The sequence below is a fragment of the Vicugna pacos genome, chromosome 17 (genome assembly GCF_048564905.1).
Source record: "Vicugna pacos chromosome 17, VicPac4, whole genome shotgun sequence".
Lineage (NCBI taxonomy): Eukaryota > Metazoa > Chordata > Mammalia > Artiodactyla > Camelidae > Vicugna > Vicugna pacos.
This window is the reverse complement of record NC_133003.1, coordinates 23374236-23385224: the sequence shown is the minus strand read 5'-3', so window position 1 is coordinate 23385224 and position 10989 is coordinate 23374236. Positions and strand designations below refer to the sequence as shown.

The window sequence follows — 10989 nt, the reverse complement described above, 5'->3', positions numbered from 1 at the left end:
TGACTTAACAATCGGTTTATGACATGAGGATTAGGATATTTGCCACATAAGTGAGTCTTCCTCAGAAACAAGCTCCATGGGACTTGGTCTCCCTGTTCAGGTCCCTTCTGTCAGAGATGTACCAGCGCTCAGAGTGGAGGGATTGGGCACCTAAGTGCCATTGTGTACCAAGGCTCTCCGCCAGGGAGGCCTGACCACGTCCTTTCTCATTCTCAGTCACCCGGGAGAGCAGGAGGGACTGTGGCAGTCTGTCTCCAGACAGCTCTCTCGTGTCTTCTCAGACTTGGCACTTTGTCTCCCCTTGATTCAGGTCTCAGTCCCTCAGTGCACTATAGGAAATTGGAAGGAGAGAGACTAAATCAATCAAGAAAGCAGTAAAATAAAAATAAAACCTAAAAATTAATTAAATAGAAAACAAAAGTGAGTGGTGGATGATAAATGGAAAAGATGATCTTTTTCAAATTACTGCCTCTGTGCTGGGTGTCAGAGCACGTGGGATTTTTCATGAGTCTTTTAAGAACAGAGTCTCTGTTTCACACAGCCCTCCAGCTCTCCCCCGCACAAGCCCCGCTGGCCTTCAAAGCCAGCGATTCTGGGTCCTCGTCATCCCAGTGCGGGATCCCCGGGCTGAGGAGCCCAGTGTGGGGAGAAGCTCTGCAGTCACTGTCCTCCTTTCGTTTGTGGGTTGTCCCCCGGGGGTTTGGGGCTTGACTGTACTGTGTCTCCACCCCTCCCACCCATCTCGCTGTGGTTCCTTCTTTATATCTTTAGTTGTGGAAAAATATTTTCTCCTGGTCTTCAGGTCATTGTCATAGATAGCTGCTTTGTTAATAGCTGTAATTTTGGTGTGCCCGTGGGAGGAGGTGAGTCAGGGTCTTCCTGGGCCACCGTGTTGGCCACACCTTCAGGTTAGCATTTCTTGATGATTCTTGCCTGAGTTATTTATTAGTATAGTTGTCTCTAAGCAGTGAATTTCTAATACCGTAATTTTTCATATGTATATTAGTTGCTTTCTACTGTAAGGAAGATATTTCTCTTCTCATTAACTTTTCATGTATTAATTTGTATCAGTGTGAACTGATGGGTTCATATTTAATTCAATAGGTCATAATCTGCTATCATCATAATAGCTTTGGTGCTGAAAATGACCGAAGTTTGGCCACTGGGAGCCCTTCATGCTGGCTTCTGTGTTCTTTTGATGTGTTCCCTTAACCTTTGATTCTTTCTTTTTTTTTTTTCTTTTTTTTGGGGGAATGGTGGTGGTAATTAGGTTCATCCATTTGTTTATTACTTTTGGTGGAGGTACCAGGGGTTGAACCTGGGACCTCGTGGGTGCTTGGCATGTGCTCTACCACTGAGTTATACCCTCCCCTTCGTTTTTTTTTTAATTTGAGTATAGTCAGTTACAATGTGTCAGTTTCTGGTGTACAGCATAATGTCCTAGTCATGCATATACATACACATGTATTTGTTTTCCTGTTCTTTTTCATTAAAAGTTATTATAAGATATTAATATAGTTCCCTCTGCTATACAGAAGAAATTTGATTTTTACCTGTTTATATACAGAAGAAATTTGATTTTTACCTATTTATATACAGTGGTTATCATTTGCAGATCTCAAACTCCCAAATTTTTCCTTTTCCACCGCTTTTCCTGCAGTAACCAGAAGATTGTTTACTATGTCTGCGAGTCTGTTTCTATTTTGTAAATGAGTTCATTAGTGTCCTCCTTTTTTCCTTTTTCTTTTTTTTAAGACTTCACACATGAATGACATCATATGGTATTTTTCTTTCTCTTTCTGGCTTACTTCACTTAGAATGATGAATGTCCTTCTACTCCACCATCTTGGCACTCCCTTCACCTTTGATTGTTTCTTACATTGAGATATTAGACTTATGAGATAATAGAAAATATATATTGATCTTTGCCCCTAGACCCTGGCACAGAACTCCTGAAACCTTTGTAATTTCTTAAGTGATAAGAGCATCTTTTGTTCTAATATTTAGTCTTTGAACTGGATCCTGACACAGAGCTCCTGAAATTCTTGTAATTTCCTGGGTGACAGGCATGTTGTCTGTTCTCATGAGGTGACTCTGGGTGAGCTCTTAGAAGGACTAACAATGAAAGCTGGTCATAGAAAAGATCAGTCTGTGATTAGAGCGTGGCATTTCCAGCTTCACAGCCCATTTTCTTGAGAAGGGAAAGGATTGAAATGGATTTTTCCAAAAAGTGTCAGAAATTAAGTGTTTTGTATGAGTACTAAAGGAGACATTCAGGGAGAAGACTTGTATGAGGCAGAAACTGAGCTTTTCCTACTTCGAAGGGGAAGACCTGGAGGTGTTTCTAACTTAGTGAGGTTCCCTAGATCCGCAGCATCACCAGGAACCTTGTTAGAAATACTCATTCTTGAGAACCTGATATGCTGAATGAGAAATGCTGAATGGTGCCCAGAAATCTGCTTTAATGAGCCCTGTTCCAAAATTAATGGGAAGACACTGATTAATTCAGAGCATCAGATGACACAGGCCTCCATGCTGCAAAACCAGTGCTGGTGGTGGTGGTGGAGGGGGCACAGATGATACTGTGAAGGAGTTTCCCTGGAGTTTGGCTGACTTGGTGGCCCTGCAACCCCAAGTCTCCTACCCATGACAGGCATTACTAATCACTCCCAGGCCCCACTCATCCAGCCCCTGGCTCTCAGAATCCTCCTCTGCATGGGGCCTCAGACAACTCTGACTGCTTCCTCAGAGCTGACCTGTGAGATGCTCAGTATCTGCCGTCATTTACCCTGACCCCTCACTGAGATGAGGAGCTTGTCTGACAGAGACCTGGTGACACAGTTTTGGAGCCGACCTGATCAGTTCTTTATTGGGAAAGGGATGCAGTCTGTAATCCGACAGATCTTTGAACCCATAGAGATCTCAAGCTCAAGTCCTAGCCGATTTGCTGTGAGTTCATAGCTGCCCTGGAAAAACCCACGGTTTTGACATGTATACCAGCGCCAGTAGACCTGGATGATGCGAACAGTGTTGAGCAAACGGCAGTAACGGAGGCGTATGCGCCACATGCGGACATAGGACTGTAGCTTGACCACTGCCCAGTTTTGCCATGTGTTCTGCTGCAGCGCAGCCCACTGCTTGTTCTCCAGCAGCTCTGCCAGCTTCTGCTTCCACCACCACTGAATGATACACGCTCTGAGCGCCGCGTGCAGCAGCGTCCTGCGCACCAGGGCACCCCGCCACCAGGCTTGGATCTTTATTGCTTGCAGCTCTTTGTCAGGGGCCTGTAAGGAAAAAGTAGGGACAGTCAGGGGACATGCTAGACACACCTCAGTCCCGGAGTGAGCCAGGAAGGAGTTCTGATCCTTCATCAAGAATGGCCTCTTCCTCAGAAGTTCAAGAGCACTGGGTAGGCCCCTGGCTGGAGCCAGAAGACTAGATAGGTGTCCTGTCTCTGTCACTCTTGGTTAACAGACACACCATGTGGAACTCTGAGTCTCAGGGACCTCATCTGAAACCTGGGGCACACCTGCCCTAGCTGTCACCTGGTCACGTGGACCTGGTTGGCCAGTCTACACAAGAACACCATGATCTATGGGTCGAAGGTTTATCACGTTCCTGGGCCTGAGCACCCACCTGGGATGCATATCACTTCCTTCATCCCTCGCCCACAGGCTGGACAAGGGGCATCCTTTGCTCTCCTTTCATGCCTAACTTCAGCTCCAGTGCACACCCTGCACTCCCCCTCTGTCAAGTCATAGTGTTAGAAGTCTGCCTGTGCCGCACAGTTTGGAGTCTTTCTCACTTACTGCTCACTTTCACTTCTTTTCATTCTCACACCTTCAACTCCAGTTAACACATGTACATGCACTCAGGTAAACACCCCCCCCCACTCACAATTCTAGACTGTACTTGACCATGCATCCCCTAAACACAGCCCTCAGCACCCCCTCCCCAGCCTGGCATGGTCTGATTCCCACTTGTCAGGGTTTCTCCTCCCCACGACCAAGTCTCCGTGTCTCAGTCACACCCACCTTTCTCAGACTGATAGGGAACTAGGACGAAAGGATAACAAGGGTGAGTCAATTCCTATTCGTTCTAGGTCTAGATAGGATAACCTTTCATCCTGGTTGTCCTGGGACATTCTCAGTTGATGGTGGTTGTTCCTGAGCAATAATTCATAGCACTGTCTTTCACTCACGAATGTATCCTGCTTTGGGCGACAAATTCCCTGATCATCCCAAGCTATGGGCCACATGGAAGACAACCCGTCACTCCTGGGTGACCTGGATCAGACATGGTGCAGGTCAGGATCCCCCTCAACTTTGAGGGCCTCTAACAGCCTACCTTTGCTGTGGTGGGTGAAGATTGAGGCTTTTCTTTCTTTTTTTTCCCCGTTGTTTTCAGTGTGGTTTTATCAAAATCTTTTGTTATGATTTCATCCGACTTGCCACCATCAGAGTTTAGAGGGGAAAAGTGTGGGTAGGTTGTTCTCTATAAACCCTTTACCAAGTTCACTACATGCTCAACCTTCTGCCTTGCCTGGAGACCCTTAGATGTAGGACTCACATCCTTAGTTAACTGTGGAAATACACCTTCCCCTGCCTGCAGCTTTGGGTGGTCTGGCTCTCTCTTACACATCGAATGCCCATGACTTGGAAAAAGGTGGTTCAAATCCCTCAGGTCTGCAAGTCCCTAAATTTCCCAAAGTCAGGGGCTATGCTTCTATTGCTCTTCAGATCTGTACTCTTCCTTGAGATCCATACGAGTTGATGTAGGTATCAGTAGTTCACTTCTTTTTATTGCTGATCAGTTTACCATGGTTTGAATGTACTACAGTTTGTTTTGCTGCTCATTCATTTAGCTGTTTGTGTTTCCAAGTTTTTGGCTATTATCCAGCTATGAAATTTTTGTACAAGTTTTTATTTGGACAAATGTTTTCAATTCTCTTGGGTATCTAAGGGTAGAAGTGCTGGGTTATATGGTAATTCTGTATTAAGTTTTTGAAAGACCATCCGGCTGTTTTCCACTGCAATTACCCCGTTTTACATTCCCATAGCATTGCATGAGAGAGAGTTTTTCCAATCTTCACCACCTGCTGTATTTTAGATATTCCAGTACTGCAGAGATAAAGCCAACAGCATTTCCTGATAGGTTGATATGGGCGGGAATGAATGGAGGTAAGTAAAACAGTATTGAGAGAGAAATTTCAATCTAACAGGCTGCGCGAATGGTCGAGGCATAACGAGAAGCAAGTTTTGGACAGAAACATGAGGTGTGGGGAGTGAGAGGTTTTGTTTCTGCTACATTATGTCTGAAAAACCAATTAGACATCACAGCAGGGTGTCAAGTGGTGTGTTGCACTTCAGAGTATGGAATGCCTAGGAGGTATCTAGAATGGAAATGTAGATTTGAATAAGGATAGAGCCAAATATTTAAGACCACATGACCAGATAGGAGTAAACATAAAGAGGAACAAAAAGAAGTTTGAGGATTGAGCTCCTCGTAGGCTGATCAGTGGAGAAGCCATTGATAAGAAAGAGCAGCTGGTGTAGAAAGGAGAAACAGGACACTGAAGGTGTTCCTGAATCCAAAAGGAGAATTTCAAGGAGAGAGTTTTCAGCTGTGCAATCTGATGCAGACAGGATGACAAATGAGAGCAGAGAATTGACCACTGGACTAGGCAGGTTAGTTGGTAATTTTAGAGTGTTTAATTTTTGTCATTTAATCAAACACTCAAAACATGGAGGCTTCAAACAACATTCGGTTCTGTGAAGTCACAGCTTGGGCTAGGCTCTTCTGGGTGATTGTTCTGCTTTCAGCAAGGCCCACTCAAATATATGTGGTCAGTTGGCAGGCGAACTGGGGGGCTGATGGTGTAGGATGGCCCCATCAGAGATGGCTCATCTCTGCCCCATGTGGTCTCTCATGCTACAGCAGTTATCTTCTGTGCATGTGGCAGATGGCTGTACAAGGCTTCGTAGAGCCTAGGCTTGCAACTGGCACAATACTGTTTCTGTTGCATGTTGTTGGCCAAAGAAAGTCCAAAGGAAGCCTAGATGAAAGAGGAGGCGAAGTAGCCTCCATCCCTTGACCAATGGATTTAGAGTCACATTGCAAAGAGGCACAGATACAACCAGGGAAGTAATTTTGGTCATTTTTGCCACAGTCTCTCTCATTGAGTACCCTTGATGAGCATGGTTTCTGGAGTTGGAGGTTCGGGAAGCCCAGCTGGAGGGAGTGTAGAAGAGAATGAGAGGAGTGGAAGGGGAGTCAGTGACAACACATTCTGCTATGAGGAGATGTAAAAGCTAGAATAGGGGATAGTCTGGATGGACTTTTTAATTATGGGGCACACTTTGTATTGAAACCCTGACCAGGTGGAGGAAGTTAACTCTGTGTTGCCTGCAAGCATGTGGACCTCAGACCAGTTGGAACCAAAAGGTTGATGTTGATTCCCGGTTACTCACCATCAGCCAATCCAAAGAATGTCCATGAACTGATCATGCACTCCCACAGCCCTCTCAGCACGTAGCCCCTTCCTCTTTTCTTCATATTACCTCTGAACAAAACCTAAAAAGTCAGGTATTGGTTCTTCGGGACATGAGTTTACCTTATCCCCAGGATTGCCAGCTTTCCCAATAAAGCTATCTTTCCTTTTATCCAACAGATGTCTCTTAATATTGAATTCTTAAACGATGAGCAGTTGAACCTAAGTTTGGTGACACAAGGACTAGGACGAGACCACTCAAGTGTGATGTGCCTTTGTTACTGCTGAGATAAGTTCAGAGATGGAGAGTAAGCATTTAGAAACTTCTAAAGCAAATTGAAATAGTAATTTTATGTATGTTCACTCTAATAATTAAAAACAAGCCTTATATTCTGTATTCCTTTTCCATTTATTTTTATCGTTTTACAAAAGATTTGGTCTATGATGGATTGGATTAAAAAAAAAAAGGTTCTTCCCTGTAGACAGCTTCAGAAGGATTGATTTATAGTGGGATCATAGGAGTGGATGACTAAGCTAGGATGGAAGCCAAAATCACTGGAGGTGAGAGGCAGGGGGCTAGGGGGCATCATCCAGTCAATGTTGAAGTCACTAAGAATGATGTCATGCATAGGGGGGAGGTGATTGATATCAGTGAGAATGCTCTTAGTGTTCAGAAGCCTGGAGAAGCTGGTCCTAAGGAGGGAGGATGGAGGCAAAACTCAAGTTTCTTAAGATCATGATATCTGTGATTTCTCAGAGAAAGTAGTATCCAAGGTAGCATGAAGCTTGCAAAACCTTGTGTCCAGTCATCACAAAGACCAGCCTCCTGTGCTTTCTCTAGGCTGCTCTATTCCCAGGAGAACCACCCAAGTACCTGACTTAGGTAGAAATAGAAAGCCAATGGGTGCAACCCCAGCTGGCCCGTGAAGGCAGGCTGAGTGTGTGGCATGGGCTTGGAGGCAACTCTTATAAGGGGAGGTACCCAGAGTCTCCAGGAATATAAAGCCCAACCCTTCCCAGTTGCAAGTTTAGGAGATAAGAGTGGTGCTAGGGCTGTGGGATGGGACACCTGGCTCATCAGCAGTTTCTGATTTCGATAGAGTCAGTGGCATATGGCCACTGAGTCTAGAATAGGAGCCATAGGCAGTAATGGGTGGGGGTGGAGAAGAGAGGGAGAGGTACCTATATTGAAGTATTTCCCCAAGCAGAAGAGGAAGGGCAGGGCCTGAATCCTTGGGTTCCCCATCGTGTGGGAGTCACTGAAACACACAAAACCTGGTCAGACATTTACTGGGGCAGTGGAGCCAGTTCCCCACTCTGTAGCACTCTTAGACTGATAGGATTTCAATGTGGAACTCTGGCTGATTGAAAGTGCCTCCATACTGTGCCTGTGAAACATCATTGGTCTGGAAGGTGAAGCAGCTCTTTGGGGCTTGGAGTATGCAGATAGCATTGCACACTTGGCAGTAACGTTGATGGCACTGCCACATGCGAACCCAGGACTGGAGCTTGACTGCCGCCTGCTCCTGGACTACATAGTTCTTCAAAATGGCCTGCCGCTGCTTATGCAGCTGCTTCCACACAAGTGTTTTCCACCAGTACTGAATCATCCAGGCCCTGAGGGCGGCTGCCAGCAGGGTCCTACGCACCAGGGTGCCACGCCACCAGGCCTGGATCTTCCCAGCCGCCTTCTCTCTTGCTCTCTGACGTTGTTTGGCAAGAAGCAACTAACCAAGCAAAGCAGAGGACTCCCAGTGAATTTGTCACCATCAAGCACAGCTCTAGTGTCTGCCCCAGAGGACTTGATCTACCCTCTTAATAGTTGGCCTTTCCCCTGTTGGTTCTGAGGACCCAGGAAACCTGGGTGGGTTCTTGACTCTATTTCTGTCTTGTCTGTGATCATGAACACATCTGCTCATGCTCTGGGTCACAGAGTCTATGTCCATAAAATGGAGATAGGCTTCTTGTCCTGTGGTCTTCACAGGTTCTTGGAATCAGTGGAAATGATTTCTGACCCAGAAGACCTCACTTGCATGTAAGGAACCAAATGGTCCTCATGAGGATGAACCTCTGCATTTATAGCTTGCATCTCAGCCCAAATTCCAGCCCATGATGCTGACTCCTGATGCCTCATACCATGTCATAGCCCCTTGGGGTCTCCCCCCAGCTTATTTCTTTTGATGTCCACTGCTACCTCTCAGTCACCCTCATATCCTTCTAGGCCCAGGCTGCTCTTTCTCCAGCTCTCCAGTTCCCCCTGTACTGCATCCCACCTTCCATGTTGCCTGTGGGTATCCTGATTCCTCACTTCTTTATCCTTAACACAGCTCACCCAGAGTAGAGAGGATATTTACAAGAACTGGAGGGCAATACTGAGCTGACTCTGGTGAGGCTAGAGATGGAGTCTCCACTTCCAGGGACTCTCGTGTCAGAGGGCAAATGATCTGTGGGTCTCTCATGCTCCTGGACCCCACCTACCTTCTGCCTCTCTCTCTCTGCTGCATCATCATCTGGAGCAGATTTCTGCAATAAGAATGTAGGGAGATACCCAGGTTACCCAGGACATTTTTCACAGAACTAGAATAAGTAATCCTGAAATTTAAATGGAATTACAAAAGACCCAGAATTGCCAAAGCAATGCTGAAGAAAAAGAATGAAGCTGGAAACAGCTGTCTCAGATTTCACACAATACTACAAAGCTATAGTAATCAAAACAGCATGGTATTAGCACAAAAACAGACATGTGGATCAGTGGAACAGAATAGAGAGCCCAGTAATAAACCCACACGCCTATGGTCAATTAGTCTTCAACAAAGGAGGCAACAATATACAATGGAGAAAAGACAGTCTCTTCAGCAAGTGGTGTGGGGAAAACTGGGCAGCTGCATGTAAATCAATGAAGTTAGAACCCTCCCTCACTCCATACACAAAATAAACTCAAAATGGCTTAAAGATATAAACGTAAGACAGGACACCATAAATCTAGAAGAGAACATAGGCAAAACATTCTCTGATATAAATTGTATCAATGTTTTCGTGGGTCAGTCTACCCAGGCAATAGAAATAAAAGCACCAATAAACAAATAGGACCTAATTACACTCAAGAGCTTTTGCACAGCAAAGGAAACCATAAACAAAATGAAAAGACAATCTACAGAGCAGGAGAAAATATTTGCAAATGATGCAACTGACAAGGGCTTAACTTCCAGAATATACAAACAACTCAGTAACAAAAAAACAAACAACCCAATCCAAAAATGAGCAGAAGACCTAAACAGACAGTTCGCCAATGAAGGTATACAAATGGCCAATAGGCACATGAAAAGGTGCTCAACATTGCTAATCATCAAAGAAATGCAAATCAAAACTACCATGAGGTATCACCTCACATCAGTGAGAATGGCCATCATTCAAAAGTCCACAAACAATAAATGCTGGTGAGGGTGTGGAGAAAAGGGAACCCTCCTATATTGTTGGTGGCAATGTAGTTTGGTGTAGCCACTATGGAAAATAGTATGGAGATTCCTTGAAAAACTGAAAATAAACTTGCCATATGATCCAATAATCCCACTCCTAGGCATATATCCAGAGAAAACTCCAAGTCAAAAAGATACATGCACCCCAGTGTTCACAGCAGCACTATTTACAATAGCCAAGACATGGAAGCAAACTACATGTCCATCGACAGATGATTGGGTAAAGAAGGGATGTGTGTGTGTGTGTGTACGTACATACATACAGTGGAATATTACTCAGCCATAAAAAAGAATGAAATAATGCCATTTGCAGCAACATGAATGGACCTAGAAATTATCATAAGTGAAGACAGACAAAGACAAACATATATCACTTATATGTGGAATCTAAAAAAAAGACCCAAATGAACTTATTTACAAAATAGACTCAGAGACATAGAAAATAGACTTACCGTTACTAAAGGGGGACTGGGAAGGAGAGGTATAAGTGAGGATTTTGGGATTAGCAGATATAAACTACTATATACAGAATAGATAAACAACAAAGTCCTACTGTATAGCACAGGGAACTACATTCAATAGCTTGTAATAACCTGTAATTGAAAAGACTATGAAAAAGAATATATATGTATAACTGAATCACTATGCTATACAGCAGAAACTAACACAACATTGTAAATCAACTGTACTTCAGTAGAAATAAAAGAAAAAATAATGTAGAGAGAAAACATGAGTGAGGATCAGCCTCTATGCAAAGTCCTCATAGCCCCAGCTCCCGATTCTTTCACTGGGTCCTCTGAAATCATCTGCTGTTTCTCTCGGCCATGGGGCAACTCCCCACCCCTGGGGAAGGGAGCGTCTAAGTCTTACGCAGCATTTACTGCCCATGGTTTGGGGGCAGTGTTTCAGGTGTTCACACCCCCCTCTGGTCGCTGCTCCATTGGCCCTGGCAGAGGCAGGAAGGATGGTAGATGAGGAGATAGTCACGATGTCACAAGGGCAACTATGACTCAGGAACCATAT

The 10989-nt window shown here is 44.7% G+C and overlaps 1 protein-coding gene across 2 annotated transcripts; it reads right to left on the bottom strand.

Annotated features, from left to right (window-relative positions):
- Window positions 1–2841: 2841 nt before the first annotated feature.
- On the bottom strand, window positions 2842–10917 carry LOC102528036 (IQ domain-containing protein F3). Of its 2 annotated transcripts, none has more exons than XM_072941381.1 (3): window positions 10837–10917; window positions 8969–9013; window positions 2842–3284 (listed from the first exon to the last, which is right to left on the bottom strand). In XM_072941381.1, exons 1-3 carry the CDS (start codon window positions 10852–10854, stop codon window positions 2859–2861), a joined length of 489 nt encoding a protein of 162 aa, XP_072797482.1. In that variant the 5' UTR covers window positions 10855–10917; the 3' UTR covers window positions 2842–2858. The 2 variants fall into 2 exon arrangements, with proteins under 2 accessions (XP_072797482.1, XP_006196426.1); XM_006196364.4 differs by lacking the exon at window positions 2842–3284 and adding an exon at window positions 7765–8217.
- Between the last annotated feature and the right edge of the window lie 72 nt (window positions 10918–10989).

Coding starts and splice junctions, on each gene's coding strand:
- LOC102528036 (XM_072941381.1), bottom strand. Junction 3,285..8,968: donor CAGAGAGAGAGAGGCAGAAG/GTAGGTGGGGTC, acceptor TTTTCCTTACAG/GCCCCTGACAAAGAGCTGCA.